General features: G+C 36.7%; 1 protein-coding gene across 7 annotated transcripts in view; it reads left to right on the plus strand.

Annotated features, from left to right (window-relative positions):
• POSTN (periostin) overlaps positions 1 to 18,490 on the plus strand; it is a 34,800-nt gene that overhangs the window by 592 nt on the left and 15,718 nt on the right. For all 7 annotated transcript variants that reach the window (XM_055542315.1, XM_055542317.1, XM_055542318.1 and 4 more), the window contains exons 2-15: positions 901 to 999; positions 4,137 to 4,201; positions 6,188 to 6,345; positions 8,463 to 8,627; positions 9,497 to 9,643; positions 10,189 to 10,330; positions 11,475 to 11,687; positions 12,774 to 12,908; positions 14,019 to 14,167; positions 16,336 to 16,472; positions 17,045 to 17,175; positions 17,689 to 17,819; positions 17,926 to 18,028; positions 18,136 to 18,203. In XM_055542315.1, the coding sequence (XP_055398290.1) occupies positions 901 to 999; positions 4,137 to 4,201; positions 6,188 to 6,345; positions 8,463 to 8,627; positions 9,497 to 9,643; positions 10,189 to 10,330; positions 11,475 to 11,687; positions 12,774 to 12,908; positions 14,019 to 14,167; positions 16,336 to 16,472; positions 17,045 to 17,175; positions 17,689 to 17,819; positions 17,926 to 18,028; positions 18,136 to 18,203 (1,843 nt within the window). The remainder of the gene's footprint in view (positions 1 to 900; positions 1,000 to 4,136; positions 4,202 to 6,187; positions 6,346 to 8,462; positions 8,628 to 9,496; positions 9,644 to 10,188; positions 10,331 to 11,474; positions 11,688 to 12,773; positions 12,909 to 14,018; positions 14,168 to 16,335; positions 16,473 to 17,044; positions 17,176 to 17,688; positions 17,820 to 17,925; positions 18,029 to 18,135; positions 18,204 to 18,490) is intronic.

Here is an 18,490-nt window from a genome sequence, read left to right on the forward strand (position 1 = left end):
CACATTATGTTAGGGAAAATTTCATTTATGTATGAAAATTACACAATAGATAATGTAACAAGTTTTCTGAAGTTTTTTGAAGCATTTAAGAATGCTTTTAAATTTTGCATTCTGTAAAATTTGCAATAACTTGATTTCATAGAAAAAACTACAACTGAGTATCTTAAAGTTATCAGACAATTTAGTAACTTAACCAAACATTTAGTATTAATTTTTGAAATGGATGTTGGCACTGCTGCCTATGTCTCAGAGGAATTTTTCATCATGCTTCCAAGTTCCCTTGCCTTACAGAGCAAATAAGACTCGCATCCCTTTAAGGGAGAAAAACACTTAAAATTCTGGCAGAGAGTGTTTTAATCTAATTACTTCCAGGCAAAGAAATAAATTTTCCTTTGGGCAGCCATATTATTTAAGTTAATCTTAGCATTCATTTACTTCTGTGATTGCTTACCTAGAAAATTACAGAGTACAGTATCTTGGGACTTAGTAAAACTTGTCTATTTTGCTGTCTGATCTGTCATTGTTCCAGGGCCCTGAAGCCACTCCCATGCCCTACGTGAGTACATGTTTGGTTTAAAAGGGTCAGGGCATTACCTACTATTAAAAGTGATAAGAAACATATTGTTAAAATCTATTAGATTAACTTCTGAAATACTGGCATTGTATTCCCAGAAGTGTACAATTTCCTCTCTGTCTCTCACAGTTAGTTTTTCTAATGACTCAGTAGGATTGGATCAAGAATGATATCTGCCCATGACTAGAGTCACATCTTTGAAAATCTAAGCCACATAGTAACTTTTTCATTTCCTTTCTTTGTTTTTAACCACCTGACCTACAGATACGAAAAACTATTTGTTAATGTTATGACATTAATGCTCTTGCCTTACTTCTATCTTCCAGTCCAAATGTCTGTGCCCTTCAACAGATTTTGGGCACCAAAAAGAAATACTTAAGTACCTGCAGGAACTGGTATCAAGGTGCCATCTGTGGAAAAAAAACGTAAGTCTCATCTTTTCTTTAATGTGCCGGTTCCAAAGACAATACTGCAATGCCCATGGCTTTCTTTGGACAGAAACACACACTGTTCTTTTGAAAATACTCTCCAAAATTGGGAGCTTAAAAAAAATGGATCACTGTGAATAAAGAAATTTCCCCTGCATTTCTCCCTGTACTCATAAAACTAACTTTTCCCCTGACTCTATGGCACTGGCCATGTGACCTGCTATAGAATCACTGTAATAGTTTGGCTATGTCATTTCTACTCCTGATTAGGCCTCTTTTATCTTGGGGCTTCCTGGTCGTTCAGTTGGCAAATAATCTGCTTGTGATACAGGAGACCTGGGTTCAATCCCTGGGTCAGGAAGATCCCCTGGAAAAGGAAATGGCCACTGGCCATGTGACTTGGTATAGAATCACAGAAAGTTTGAATGGAATCACTGAGAGTTTGACTATGTCATTTCTCCTCCTGGTTTGGCTTTTTTTTTTTTATATTGGGCAAGTCAATTAACCTCATTGTCTCAGTTTTCTCATTTTATTAAAAAGTGGGCCAGAGGAACAGATTGATCTGAAAAATCAGGATTTTAAGGTAAGATTGTTTGCCTCCAGTCATTTAGAAATTATCTAAAATACTCCACTTTACCCCAGAGTTTTCATCAAAGATTAAAGTTGGAAAAGATTCAAGTTTCATCTTTTCATTTAATCCAGTCACTCCATCCCAAACTGTCAGATTCTCGGAGTCTCCAAAGGTGATAATTGAAGCCCACCACTATACTATTTCAATAACCAAAAAAGATGATTACTCCCCAATTTAGTTATCGGTTTCACTTATTAACTTAAAATTGGAAAACATTTTTTATTACTTGATATCTTATTGGTTTAATCAATTAATACATATTGGCAAATTCTTCATTTTAAGATGGAGGAGCTGAGTTCTAGATAGAACAAGTTACTAGATCAAAAAGGTCAGAGATGTCATCCTTGGTCAAGAAAACAGTGGAAATGGCTCCTGGCTGCTTCCTATTAATTTGGACCCCACTTTCAGTGAAGGATACCCTGAGAACCACAATATGGGAGACACATCATCATTAAACTTTAGATACCCTAAATAGGTGAAAGGATTAGGGTATTGTTAAAAATATATTCCTAACTTAATAATATTGGTTAAAACACTAAATCACATAACCTTTTGGAGTTTTCATTGCTTTACCTATGAAATGTGAATTTAATTCATATTCTGAAGGTAAAGAAAGTGAAAGAAAGTGAAGTCACTCAGTCGTGTCCGACTCTTTGCGACCCTATGGACTGTAGCCTACCAGGGTCCTCCATCCATGGGATTTTCCAGGCAAGAATACTGGAGTGGGTTGCCATTTCCTTCTCCAGGAGATCTTCCTGACCCAGGGATTGAACCCAAGTCTCCCGCATTGTAGGCAGATGCTTTACCGTCTGAGCCACCAGGGAAGCTCTGAAGGTAAAATGAATGAACAAATGTGAAATTACTAAATAACTTTAATTCATAATATTAGTCATCCTTAAGTTTAAATTATTTTAAGCAAATTGGATATACACTGGTTGGAAAAGGAGGTATGAACAGATACTATTTTAAATGCATAAGGCTATCTTTATTTCTACTAAGAATCATGTATTCAAAACATACAGCCTTAGCTGGACTCTCCATAGTAACCAAGTTTAGGGCCCCACGGGACACTGCTGCCTGTTCCCACACATTGGCTTAATATAATTGTAACTAATGTTACTTCTTGACCGGGACATTATTCCTATTAGTTTGCAGACATCTGCTAGACTTACAAGTCATTGACACAATTACAATGCAAGTCAGTGGTTACAAGGATCCTGGCCATGATTTAGGTCAGGGCCCAGTTGGGAATGCCAAAGCTCTGGATTCTTCTCCCTTTGTTCTTTATATTCCTGATTACCATGAGGCTTATTTGGAATGTGCATTAACTACATAAGAAGGGACCTGCTTTCTGAAACATTTAAGGGAAATCTTTATTACACCCTTCCTGGAAGTTAAGGAAGTCTGGTATAATCTTACTTTAATCATCTAAATATATTAGAGATGCCAAGGCTTGTACAAAGCATATGCCAAGAATCCTTCTTGCTTTCCATTAAAAAAAATTTCCTGCTTTGAAGTCTGGCTTTTTACCAGAAATATAACGTGTCTTCTTTGATTAATTACATTAGCTTATTTCTGTTAACTTCATTTTCACAAACACATTGACATCTGTGCTCTGGAATAAATGTAAATGCTAGTAGCTAGTTTTAAATAACCAAAGAAATCAATAATATTGACAGGAAGAATGCCTGATTTGCCATGTGCTTGCAGCTGCTAAAAATTCCAAAGTCATCTTTAGGAACTTATGTATCAGTTGACAGAAATGTATTAAATGATTTGCTCAAGGTCACACATCTACTAGGTAGTGGAACTGGGAACCAAACTTCATTCTTCTGGCTCCACAATCCTGGAAGTTTTCCACCATGCCATGAGGCTAATGAGAAATGAAACTCATATAACTACCTTAATGTCATAAAAGGTCAAAGATACGGTTTTTCCAGTAATCATGTGCAGATGTGAGAGTTGGACCATCCAGAAGGCTGAGCGCAGAAGAACTGATGCTTTTGAATTGTGGTGCTGGAGAAAACTCTTTAAAGTTCCTTGGACAGCAAGGAGACCAAACCAGTCCATCCTAAAGGAAATCAACCCTGAATATTCATTGGAAGGATTGATGCTGAAGCTCCAATACTTTGGCCACCTGATGTCAAGAGCCAAATCATTAGAAAAAACCCTGATACTGGGAAAGATTGAAGGCAGGAAGAGAAGGGGGCAACAGAGGATGAGATGGTTGGATGGCATCACCTACTCAATGGACTTGAGTTTGAGCAAACTTAGGGAGATAGTGAAGGACAGGGAAGCCTGGCCTGCTGCTTCATGGGGTTGCAAAGAGTCAGACACAACTTAGCAACTAAACAACAATGTCATAAACATAACAAACAAACAACAAACTTGATATCTAAATTATCAGTAAGTCATGGCAAAAAATGATATGTTTTGCTAACTTTGTCAAAATGTACCCTATGCAGTGCCTCCATTTTAATATTAATTTTCTTCCAATGTATAGGACTGTGTTATATGAATGCTGCCCTGGTTATATGAGGATGGAAGGAATGAAAGGCTGCCCAGCAGGTAATGTTTCAATTATAGGATTAAATGAAAAATTTGTCTTGTGTGAGGAAAAAGAGTTGAATTAGCTTTTAGAGAAGCCACTATGTGTGTGTGTTTAGCACCATGATAAATCCAAGATATAGTCTCCATATCTTAATCACTAGTTCATCATGGCAATAAAGCATGAAAACATACATCTTGTACACTGAGTGCTGGACAAAAGACGCTTATTCCAAATTTAAATTAGTTCAACATTCCCTCAAGACAAAGATCCTCACTACAAAATCCCTTTCTTTGAACTTGTCTAGAAACATGGGTTGACTACTTGGCAAGGCATCATCTTTTCTGATTCAACAGCTCTGATTTTATAAGATTCTTCATACTGAAAGTTGGTTTCCTGTAACTCGCCAACTTGAGAAAAAATAGTTCATCTATTTCCTCTTTGAGATGACAGCCATTCAAATATTTAACACAAGTCATCATACCCTTCCTCCAGCTACTCTCCCTTCCCCAATAGAATCTTCCTTTCTGTGGGCTCATCACCCACAGTTTGAATGGGAACTAGACTTTGGAGCCCTTACTGTCATGGATAGCAACCCATGGAAAACCTCTAATCCAGTCTTTTTTTTTTTTTTTATTGTGATCCAAAACTGGTATCTACAACCCATGTGTGTCCAGGCAGTGGAGAGAATATTAAGACAAATACGTCAGTGTAGGGAGCTCCTGAACTTTTGTTGATGTCATTATGCTATTAGCTCATGTTGAATTTTTAATTAATTAATACAGATTAGTGGTCTGTTTTATATGAATACTATCAAATCAAGTCTTCCACAGGAATTTGTTTTTTCAACTTAGGCACAGGATTTACATGGAACCTTGTGGCATTTAACCTGTTAATTGGACTCATTTCCCCCATTCTGCTGGGGTGTCTTTAAATCCTAATTTGTAATTTAATTTACTAATTGCATACCTGTTCTTTCTATTGTCACAAAGATAAGAATCATCTCTCCTGTGATATGATCCAAATCATATTAAACTTCAAATAAGGTCATGAAGAATAAGTTGGCTATACCCAACCTAAAGGCTAACATTCACATATTAATTTTCATTCTGAAGTTCAGGAGATATATTCTGGAAGTGTTAGATATTTTAATCTATTTTCTTCCTGAAATTATGATGAAAAGAAATAGGTCTACATATTTCTTTCAGGGACCCAAATCTATGTAATTATGGTCCTTATACCTACCAGTATTATACTACTTAGGAGCTTTAAGCCAGCATGAAAAAAATTATTACCTTGGCCACTCTCAGAGAGAAGTGAGGAAATTTTTTTCAATGAAATGATCAAAGATAGTGATAATTGTGATTGAACCCTTATAGACATAGCAGATTTGACAACTAAATAGATAAAACATTAAACTAGGATAATAATTTAAAATTCTTTGACCTTCAACATAAAGGATAAGTACTTTGGGGCTTCCCAGATGGTACCAGTGGTAAAGAATCTGCCTACAATGTGGGAGACCCGGGTTCAATCCCTGGGTTGGGAAGATCCCCTGGAGTATGAAATGGCAACCCACGCCAATATTCTTGCTTAAAAAATTCCATGGACAGAGGAGCCTGGAAGACCATAAAGCTGGGAAAGATTGAAGGCAAAACAAGATGGGGATGACAGAGGATGCGATAGTTAGGTAGCATCACTAAACCAATGGACATGAGTTTGAGAAAACTCTGGGAGATAGTGAAGGACAAGGAAGCCTGGCATGCTGCAATCCATTGAGTCACAAAGAGTCAGACAGGACTGAGTGACCAAACAACAACAACAATAGTACTTTATCATTTGACATTTAAAAGGCAACTTTCATATAAAACTGATGATTCATAGACTTGTGTTGCTAAAATCATCAGTTAAATACCTTGAGGGACTTCTTGTAAAGGTTAAATCATTGTAAAATAACATTTTTGACATTTTCTCCTAAGTACTTATTCATCTTTTGATTATTTCAGTGATGCCTATTGACCATGTTTATGGAACCCTGGGCATTGTGGGAGCTACCACCACACAGAGCTATTCTGATGTCTCAAAACTGAGGGAGGAGATTGAAGGAAAGGGATCATTCACTTACTTCGCACCAAGTAACGAAGCTTGGGACAACCTGGATTCTGTAATTCATTATTTTTAATGAATATAACTTTTGCTGTTATTGTTATATTATTTCAATATATTAACTTAGAAATTAATAGAAATGGTATATTAATTTCTATATTAATAGAAATTGTATATTATTTCTATATTAATAGAAATGGTATATTAATTTCTATATTAATAGAAATTGTATACAATTTATTAACTTAGAAATTAATAGAAATTGTATATCTTTCTGTTGTGCATATATGATGATACATAAAAAGATGAGGGTATTAAGGATGCTCCTTAATTGAGGGTAAGGAAAACGTGGCTCAGTGGTAAAGAATACACTTGCCAGTGAAGATGATGCGGGTTCAATCCCTGCATTGGGAAGATCCCCTGGAGAAGGAAGTGGCAACCCATTCCAGTATTCTTGCCTGGAAAATTCCCACAGACAGATGACCCCGGTGGTCTACAGTCCATAGGGTCACAAAGAGTTGGACATGAATGAACATGCAAAAAACAAACAAACAAAAAGGAACAAATCATTTTAGTACCTCCATGAATGGAATAACAGCCCAGCAGGCTCATTTCCCTAACTGGCAACCCCAATCTCAGAGTTCAAACTTTAAAATTTTGAGTCATCCTTACTTCTCCCCTCTTCAGTTCTTAGAAACTGCTATTAGTCATCCACAGCTCATTTTTCATCCTCGTAATACACTCCTGTTACACATTGCCCCCAGATTAACCTTCTTAAAGCCCAGGCTAATCATTGTATTCTAATGCCGCGAAAGTGGCTTAGTGGCTCCCTATTGCCAGTTTAATTTACTCTTTGCTTGAGAATTAAGGTCTTCTATGTCATTGTCCCATACGCTTTTCTAAAATTTCTCCCTATTATCTGAGAAACATAAAGCCACACTGGACAACTTCTGCTTTCTGTGCCAGCAGTTGGACTTAGAAAGATCACTACAACATTCCTACCCTATCTACCTACCCTGCAAGACCTGTCTCCAAACTTTGAATTGCTGGCCATTTTCGTTTTACTTAGAAAGCATTTTTTCCTCCGTCTGTCCTTTATCTAATCATGCTTATATTTACCAGCTGCTATAGGACCCGTGGGCTTCCCAGGTGGAGCTAGTGGTAAAGAACCTGCTTGCCAGTCCAGAAGATGCAAGAGACACAGGTTTAATCTCTTGGTCAGGAAGATCCCCTGGAAGAGGGCATGGCAACCTACTCCAGTATTCTTGCCTGGAGAATCCCATGGACAGAGCAGCCTAGTGGGCTACATTTCATAGGGTCTCAAAGAGTCAGACACAACTGAAGTGACTTAACATGCACGCACACAGGATAAGTACCTCAAAGATCAAGATTTCACATTGTATTTCTCATAACACCAAGTACAGTATGATATGATATTGAATAAATCAAAGGTACAGAATTGTTGAATTCTTGAATGTTATAGAATAAACATAAAACACATTAAAATTACAATACTGTATGTATACAAATATAATGCCATTTTTAATTTTTTTCCACCCTAAAATTTTAAATATCTGATAATTTCATATCCCCTAAGCCTTGACAGCAAGAGCATCTCTTCATCAATATATTCATTAAAATTTTTGTTTTGACTCTGCTGCTGTTACTGCTGCTAAGTCGCTTCAGTCGTGTCTGACTCTGTGCGACCCCAGAGACGGCAGCCTACCAGGCTCTCCCGTCCCTGGGATTCTCTAGGCAAGAACACTGGAGTGGGTTGCCATTTCCTTCTCCAATGCATGAAAGTGAAAAGGGAAAGTGAAGTCGTTCAGTCGTGTCTGACTCTTCACGACCCCATGGACTGCAGCCTACCAGGCTCCTCCATCCATGGGATTCTCCAGGCAAGAGTACTGGAGTGGGGTGCCATTGCCTTCTCCAGTTTTGACTCTAAAAATGTCCAAATACTCTATAAGATCTGGAAGGCTTTACTGAGTACCTGTACTTATAAAATTTCTTAATCAACTGAAATAATATAATTTTAAGTTATTTATTTCAATTTGTTTTGACCATCTGGGTAATTCAATGAGAAAATAAGAATAGAGTAGAAACAGTGTGATTATAGGCATTTTAATAATTAACTATAATAAAATAAACTTCTGCCGTTTCAATTTTTCCTAGGATATCCGGAGAGGTCTGGAGAGCAATGTGAATGTTGAATTACTGAATGCTTTACATAGCCACATGGTTAATAAGAGAATGTTGACCAAGGACTTGAAAAATGGCATGATTATCCCTTCGATGTATAACAACTTGGGGCTCTTCATTAACCATTATCCTAATGGGGTAAGTTTATTTAATAAGAAGTACATTTATCAATAACACTGCCCCTAATTTTTTCTATGACCTTTATATAAGGTTTACAGAAATAATAAAATGTCAGTGAATAAACTTTTCCTTATATGTCAAGCATGTGAATTTCCAATTCAGTGACTGATTTCTGCCAAAGAGTGTTAGCAAGGAAGAAATTAAATTGACAGTTTGTTGACAGTAGACTTAGATGTTCTACAAAGGGAAATTTTATTAGTTGATGTGTTTAATTAATAATAAGAGAAAAATAAAGAATAAGAATTTATCAAAGAATAATCAGAGAATGAGAATTCTTTTATTCATCCCCTTGCTACTATACTGATTTAGACTTTTGTGGGTTTTGATAAGCATGTTTTAATAAAGTCATTGTGGGAAACTTCCAACAAGGTCATGGGGCTCTTCCAACAGATTTCCAGGAACAGAAAGGGTCAGTGATGAAGCAATATTCAGGAAATCACTGAAATAGAACTGATTACATTTATGTAATAATTGTTTCTGTCTCAGAACTTGGCCTACATTAGAAATAGTGTATGACTATCTCTAGAAAAGAAAGTGAGCAATAAAAACAATAATTCAAAAAATGTTTTGCCTTATGTTTCTAGACATGTTAAGTACAACTGGGTTCTCAACTGGTTCCATTTTCTCTTGGTTTTGGGGTTTTTTGTTTTTTTGTTTTTTTAGACACAGTAATTTGTAAGTCTCCATCCTCAGCATTTGTATGCAGAATGTCAGTTCTTTCCTGTTACATTTACCAATAAACTTGAGACATGGGAAATGGGCTTGCAGTCTCAATGGTCAACGGACAGCTGTGATTTCTGCAATTTGATTTTCCCAAACAATTGCAGGTTGTCACTGTGAACTGTGCTCGAATCATCCATGGGAACCAGATTGCAACAAATGGCGTTGTGCATGTTATTGACCGTGTCCTTACACAAATTGGTACCTCAATTCAGGACTTCATTGAAGCAGAAGATGAGCTCTCATCTTTTAGGGTATGTCCAAGAAGTAACAGCAGATTGTTTTGGACCACTGAAATTCTCCTCTTCCCCATCAGATTCTAAAAAAATAATAAAAAGCTATTAATTAATAAAAGACTGTCAAATCTGGCAGACACATAAGCAGTATATTTCTTGAAATGAAAAGGTTTTCATTTTACACAGAAGAACTCATCTTCTCATATGAAAGAATAATATTTATGTGGACATAATAAAGAATGATTAGTTATGTGACTGAAGTGTATTGAGCACATTTAGCATGTGCCCATCAGTTATTATACTAACTTCTGGATATTGCTTCAGTCACATAGGCATTAGCAGAATTTCCCCTCTAACATACAGTTTGTAGAAAGTTCAAAATAACCTGGCTGTTTGTGCAAAAAAAAAAAAAAAATTTTTTTAAAGATCTAACAAGAGAAAGATATAACTTCTACAGCTTTCTATAGGGTCAACTCTCTGGTGTCAGCCTAGACTGAGTGTCTTGTAGCTTTTTTCCTGAATTTGCAACATGCAAGCCTCTGAAAAGCACATTTGCGTTTCAGGCAGCTGCCATCACATCTGATATACTGGAGACGCTTGGGAGAGATGGTCACTTCACACTCTTTGCTCCCACCAATGAAGCTTTTGAGAAACTTCCACGAGGAGTTCTAGAAAGGATCATGGGAGACAAAGTGGCTTCAGAAGGTACTTAAGTGTCTTTGTCTATGAGAAGCCTCCCAGGATTCCAAGAAAAGGAAATGAAAAAGAGATTAAGTCCTGCCAACGTTATTATTTTTGATAAGCAAAGGCAAAGAAAAACTTTTATTTTGAGGCAGACGATAAAAATCTTCGAAAGAGTAGACAAAGTAATTAAATAATTAATTTAATAATCCAAGTAATTAAATACTCAAGTTACCCTAACGATCACATGTTTCTGCACTGCTTTCAAGTAAATAAGTAGCAGGCATTAAAAAGAATTAGAAAGTGTTGAAATATTAGATCATCCAAGTTTAATATTGTATATATATTATTCAATGGTTTTAATTCTAAATTTACACTGAAGTTAGGGGAGAAAATTCCATGGTTATCTTTGGTCACTGCTTATTCATACACAGAATTTGGCTTCTTTCCAGACTCCCTTTTTATTGATAGTTTCAACTTGATTTTAAATTGTGACTAGCAGATTTCTCTTACGCAGCCTACCATAAACACACTTAACCAATTTATGATGAGATATTTTGGTGAAAATATAGACATAATACAGTTTAGGCACAGAGCATTTCTGAAGTCTTTCAAGAAACCATCTTTGCTTTGGTTACTTTCTAGATGTTGTCTTTAGGGCTGCCACAAACCTCCAATTTGAAAACAGCACACCGTCTGCAAAGCGCACAAAAGTGAAGCTCAGTAAAATAAAGTGTGCCTGTTCAGCTGTTCTGTCACAAGTAGTTAAAGCAAGATACTACTCAGGTGTTTGCAACAGGTATCACGAACAAATAACTTTGAAGGCTTTCTGAAAGGAGAAATTATTCTTGAGTTTCCATCAGAAATTATTCTCTTATGATAAATGGAACTTGATCTAACACATTGTCTAGAACTATACAAATAATTTCATGCAGTTGATCTTCTTTTCTGCTTATTTCTTACCAAACTGAGTTAATTTTACTGTAGAGTTGATGGAAAAAACCACTCTGAGAACAAACAAAAGTTTAAAACCTTAGGTCAATACTTGGGTCTTATATATGCATTCTATTTCTGAGGAATACTTGGTTCCACAGTGAAAGACATCTGTTAAGGGCCAAATGCTATTTTTCTTGATCTGAAAGCATGTTCCTTCTCCTTCATCCTCTAGCTCTCATGAAGTACCACATTCTAAACACCCTCCAGTGTTCCGAGGCTATCATGGGAGGAGCGGTCTTTGAGACCCTGGAAGGAAACACCATTGAGATAGGCTGTGATGGTGACAGCATAACAGTAAATGGAATCCAAATGGTGAACAAAAAAGATATTGTGACAAATAACGGTGTCATCCATTTGATTGATCAGGTCCTGGTTCCTGATTCTGGTGAGCAACAGTTTCCCATTCTTCTACCTACTGTTGTTTATCAATTATGATGTCTAAAGTATAGGCTTATGGGAAATAAATGTGCAGTGTGAGGAATGCCATGTGAAGCACAAACAAAGCTAACAGTGATGTGGTCCAAAAAAACTTTATTTATAAAAACAAGTAGTGGGCTGGACTTGGCTCTAAGGTGATAACTTGCTGACCCCTGGTCAAATGGGCATCCCTGTAGCTGGGTCATAGCTACGTAAGAGTTTACCATTCTATTTTGTCTACTTTTGTATATGTTTGATGTTTTCCTCAATAAAATATATATAAAAAAAAAAAACTAACAGTGAGCTGAGTCCTAAATAGGTAGCTTGTGTAGTCATGGTCATTCCAGTGCAATAGACTCTGGCTTTCCAGAGTTTCTAATATCTAATATCGTCAAAGATTCTTACAGTGCCAGAGTTTTTCTTGAAAATGGAAGGAAAGATATAACCAAATGGTTACTTTTGGATAAATGAAAGAGCTATGGCCCTCACAAGAGCAGAGAGACAAGGGATGAGCAATAGAGAATTGAAGAAAACTGCAAAGCATGAAATCAGAAAGATATTTTCCTTCTGAAATTCATTGGTTATTAACCCCTCCACCCTGCTGCCCCAAAAAAGGGAAGCTGGAACTTTCTTACTAGGGAAAGGCAGGACTTCTTATCACATTGCTGCTGCTGCTGCTGCTAAGTCGCTTCAGTCGTGTCCAACTCTGTGCGACCCCAGAGACGGCAGCCCACCAGGCTCCCCAGTCCCTGGGATTCTCCAGGCAAGAATACTGGAGTGGGTTGCCATTTCCTTCTCCAATGCATGAAAGTGACAAGTGAAAGTGAATCGTGTCTGACTCTTAGTGACTCCATGGACTGCAGCCTACCAGGCTCCTCCATCCATGGGATTTTCCAGGCAAGAGTGCTGGAGTTGGGTGCCATTGCCTTCTCCAGTATCACATTGCTAGTACAGCAAACAGCTTATGGAAACAGCCAAGAACTGATTTACTAATTTCATGATGATGGTAATAACAACGATGACATTGTTTGAATGGTCATGGTTTATCTTATAGCCAAACAAGTTATTGAGCTGGCTGGAAATCAGCAAACCACTTTCACAGACCTTGTGGCCCAGTTAGGCTTGGCATCTGCTCTGAGGCCAGATGGAGAATACACTTTGCTGGCACCTGTGAATAACGCATTTTCTGGTATGTATCGGCCACTCCCATTCCAGCTCTTCCCATCCCTACACACCTTTTTTTTTTCCTTCATCGTGACTGCTAAGAAATAATAGATTTTTATGAGGTGTTGATTTTCACTGGCTACATATACAATGAATTAATACTGTTTTTATTAAAATGTCCTTTATTTCAAAGCATTTCATTATAATAGATAATGCCCTACAGGAAATGAAATTTTGTGATAGGGTTCTTCAGTTTTTCTGTGAACCTGATCATACTTCCAGCACACGTAATGGATATATTAACAGATCTTAAAAAAAATAAATTTGATTTGTTTAACACCAACATTATACATAGGTGCATTTTGCAACTCAGAATTTGAAAGTAAGGTATCAAATTATGAGAAAATAAAAACAGGAGAATATGATATACTTCTATATTATGAAGTGAACTATTATTACAAGTATTTGACCTTGTAGCTGCTATTAAAAGACTGTAGTTAGATTAATACAACCTTACTTTTTTTTTCCAGAAAAAATGACTTCACAAAGACATATGTGAATTGTTAGGCAAAATTTAACAGTGAAAAAATAATCATTATTTTTGATGTTTTTCCAAATACTAGATTGTAACATAGGAAGTTATTAATAAGAAAATTCAAATTCTAAAAAATGCTGTTTTTCCTTTTTGTAATAATAAGGTCTGTAACTTGTTGACATCAAGCCAACTTTAAGAGGTTACATGATTTGCCGAATCTCTCCCCAGAAATTAAAGTAAATTTACAAATGATTCATCAGTTGTTTTCATGTGACTAATGGACATCAAATTCTCAGAAAATCTTGGCCAGCTTTCGAGTTTAAAGTTTAACCTTTATCAATAACCACATGAAACCATGTAGCCCCTCGCTGAGATGTAACCTATTGTCTGGACTGCTTGGAATCATGTAATCATTTGATGAAATAAGCAAATGGTGCATATAGTTTCTAGCCTTCAGTATTTAGTCAACTCATATATAAGTGTAGGATCCTTAAGATCTATAATATTAGGGATTTCCCATTTTCATGATTTTCTCTTACAGGGGAAACTGTAATGCTTTCTAAATAAAATAACATTCTTTTGTAATGAATTTACTTATAGATGATACACTGAGCATGGATCAGCGCCTTCTTAAATTAATTCTCCAGAATCATATATTGAAAGTAAAAGTTGGCCTTAATGAGCTTTACAATGGACAAAAACTTGAGACGATTGGAGGCAAACAGCTCAGAGTCTTCGTGTACCGCACAGTAAGTGCATCAGAACGAGATAAAATACCCACACTGGCCTACATGTCAAAAGATACGCCCTTGTCAAAGACTGTTCTTATAACAATGTTTCTCAGAAGTTTACTAATATGATTTTAATAGTTCATAGGAAGATCAGAGAAGTGAGTAGCATGTTTGAAAAGACTATGAGGAAAGTATACAAAAGTGCTATGTATTAATAATTCTGATAATTTGCACTTGTTTCATCATAAATAACTTTTTCTAAAGCATTGTTTCAATCCCATAAATAACTAAAACCCCTTTAAAACAAGCTTTTTGTTTCATAGAGTACTGTACTGTACTGTTTACATGGTAATTTTCATACTGAGTCAAATATTTAGGAGGATCTTTGTACTGTCACCATTCAGCAACTAAATCTCTTTTGAATGAGTTTCATGGTAAACTTTTATAGGCACATAAAGATTTCTATAAAATGGTTCTAATGTGCCTTATCTGAGGAAAAGTTTCTAGAAAATATTGCTTGTCAAAATTACAGTTTGACAAGTGGTGCTATGCAGTTTCTTTCCAGGCAACCTTGCAGTTACAGCTAGAAAGAATTCATAAGAAGTCAAAGATGACCTAGAACCAAACATGACTCACAGCGTTTTCATACCATAGTTCCACAAGGTCAAGACACACTTTTTAAATGATATGGAAGGGACTTCCCTGGTGGTTCAGTAGTTAAGACTCTGTGCTTCCAACACAGGGGGCGTGGGTTCAATCTCTGATGAAGAAATTGAGATTCCACATGTTGTGTGGAACAGGCCAAAAAAAAAACAAAAACAAAACAAAATATGCCGCATTCTAAATGATACATATATAAATATTAGTTTTGTTCAAAGTTCTATAACTTAACCAGTAATTTAGCTTATAATTGATAGGGTCTTACCATCAATATAGTAAATATTTGCATAGAAAATACAGCAATATATGGTAATATAGGGGCTCCCCAGGTGGTGCCACTGGTAAAGAATTTGCCTGCCAATGCAGGAGACACAAGAACTGAGTTTTTGATCCCTGGGTTGGGACGATCCTCTGGAGTAGGAAATGGCAACCCACTCCAGTATTCTTGCCTGGAAAATTCCATGGACAGACAAGCTTGGTGGACTACAGTTCATGGGGTATCAAAGAGCTGGTCACGACTAAGCATGCACACACATGCCACACCATAGTAATACATAGTAAAGATCACAGGAGGCAGTGAAGCCACTAAACTTCGTGGTTAAAGAAATTTACTAGAAAGGGTCTGAAAGAATGAGTAGAACTTGGACAGGAATGACAGAAAACACGGAAGTAGAATTATATGGAATTGCTTTGGCATCACGACTCAATAGACATGAGTTTGAGCGCTATCCTGGAGATAGTGAAGGACAGGGAAGCCTGGCGTGCTGCAGTCCATGGGGTCGCAAAGAGTCAGACACGACTTAGCACCTGAACAACAACAATTGATAACACCACCTGCCCTACACAAATAGTAACTTGCCTAGTAGTAGAAAGCCTGGTTGAATAAGATGAGTGAGGTCAGACGGTGTGCTGTTCTTGGTCACTTAGCTGTGTCCGACTTTTTGCGACCCCATGGTCTGCAGACCACCAGGCTCCTCTGTCCATGGGGATTCTCCATGCAAGAATACTGGAGTGGGTTGCCATGCCATCCTCCAGAGAATCTACTGAACTCAGGGACCGAACCCAGGTCTCCCACACTGCAGGCGAATTCTTTACCATCTGAGCCACCAAGGAAGCCCATGAATACTAGAGTGGGTAGCCAATCCCTTCTTCACCCAGGAATAGAACCAGGGTCTCCTGCATAGCAGGCGGATTCTTAACCAGCTGAGCTACCAGGGAAGCCCAGGTCAGATGATCATTTTTTTTTAGTCGCTCAGTCATGTCCAACTCTTTGTGACCCCATGGATATCAGGCTCCTCCGTCCATGGGGTTTTCTAGGCAAGAGTACTGGAGTGGGTTGCCATTTCCTTCTCCAAGGTCAGATGGTATAAGACGTTAAAAACAGAGGAGAGAAACTGTTTCCTCTGGCATCTTAAGTCTATAGACCTTTTAGAAGAAACCATCCAGAAATTTCATTAGGGAGCTTCTTCCACATAGGGAATTTCAAATAAGGAAATGCACAGGTGTATCTTTCTTTTCTTTGCTAGGCTGTCTGCATTGAAAATTCATGCATGGTGAGAGGAAGCAAGCAAGGAAGAAATGGTGCCATTCACATATTCCAAGAGATCATCAAACCAGCAGAGAAATCCCTCCATGAAAAACTGAAACAAGATAAGCGCTTCAGGTAAGCTTCATCTCCACAAGAGAATAAGACCTTTTGGCATAATTTTATTTCACAGTAAGTATTCCAAAATCTATTCAGTATTCAGTATTGCTGAGAATGGAATTTAGAATAAGAAGCTTATACAAATGTTTCAAAATTAAAATATGTTCTTAACACTAGTTTTCTTCCATAATATGATTTGGTGAGTAAAAAACAAACAAAAACCAATCTAATAGACTGAACTACTCCTTGCAAATTTTTTATAATTATGTTTTAAAAAAAATGATAGTATGTATTAGCAAAGACTATTTTGCAGAATATTAAATGAACAAATGCTTCTATTTTGTTACCAAATGTGACTTCACCAAGTGTTACAGGGGAAAAAAGTGTTACAGGTTTGGAAATTTAAAAATCATACATGTATTTAAATAATTTCCCTATGATAAACCTTTAACAGTAAACTGCATTTGAAACATATGAAAGTGTATAAGCCATTTTCTCATTCTTCCACATAAAGGGATTCTACTGTATTTCAGGCATGTCGGAAGGCTTACCTAGACTAAATCTAATAAACATATGTCCTTCCTGCCTAGCATTTTCCTCAGTCTACTAGAAGCTGCAGACTTGAAAGAGCTCCTAACACAGCCTGGAGATTGGACCTTATTTGTACCAACCAATGATGCCTTTAAGGGAATGACTAATGAAGAAAAGGAAATTCTGATTCGTGAGTAGAAGTGAACACCAGATATATTTGCCCCTTGATTTCATGATCTCATTTCTTCCTCAAGCGTTGCTACCTAGATGTCAGCCCCCCAAAGTTCCCTCTTTCATATTCATGGCTAGCCTTCCTCTCCTTATTCCACTTAGAATATGTAGCAGTTCCCTCATCAGTGTTCTCAAATAACTGCCTACTCTCATGTTGTGGGGCTAGATAATCACTTATGTCATCTCTGTTAAAGGCCACACAGTGAGGTGACAGAGAAGGAAATAGTCACAGTTTCAAAAAAATAATTTGATTTTTTTCCTCCAGTAAGTTGGATAATACTTTGATTGAACTGATTGAAGAGACTATGTTTTGATATAACATTGATGCTGCCTTGAGAGAACAATGATATTATAAGAAATTACAGTATGGAAAAAATAAACACAAAGAAATATTTTCCCCTTAGTCGTCATAATATCAAAATGTCAAAATATATGACATATTATTAAATAAATATATATATTTTTCTCCTAGGGGACAAAAATGCTCTTCAAAACATCATCCTTTATCACCTGACACCAGGAGTTTTCATTGGAAAAGGTTTTGAACCTGGCGTTACTAACATTTTAAAGACCACACAAGGAAGTAAAATCTATCTGAAAGGAGTAAGTTCTCTAGAATATATCTATGAGAGTGTTAATCCAGTATTCAGTTATCCTAATGTTCATATTTCATTAAATTTCCCACTGACATTATCCCCTGTTTTAACAGGTAAATGATACACTTTTGGTAAATGAACTGAAATCAAAAGAATCTGACATCATGACAACAAATGGTGTCATTCATGTCGTAGATAAACTTCTGTATCCAGCAGGTTGGTAATTATTGAACTGATTAATGAAAAATAAATCTTTTTCAATAGAAACCTATATTTTTATTTCATTGATTCTTACAATATTCATTTTATATTCCTCTTCACAGACACACCTGTTGGAAATGATCAGCTGCTAGAAATACTTAATAAACTGATCAAATACATCCAAATTAAGGTACAGATGTTATTGCATAGTGCTCTCCTTGTAGCTCAGTTGGTAAAGAATCTGCCTGCAATGCAGGAAACCTGGGTTCAATTCCTGGGTTGGGAAGATCCCCTGGAGAAGGAAATAGCAATCCACTCCAGTATTCTTGCCTAGAGAATTCCATGGACAGAGGAGCCTGGCTATTGCATATGTTTCTAATGTGTTTAACAGACATTGCAGGTTTAACATAAAAAACTAGAAATATATACATTAATAAGTAAATATACCCTGAGTACATTGCTCTTTGTTGATTATAT

Source organism: Bubalus kerabau, chromosome 12 (assembly GCF_029407905.1).
Source record: "Bubalus kerabau isolate K-KA32 ecotype Philippines breed swamp buffalo chromosome 12, PCC_UOA_SB_1v2, whole genome shotgun sequence".
NCBI lineage: Eukaryota > Metazoa > Chordata > Mammalia > Artiodactyla > Bovidae > Bubalus > Bubalus kerabau.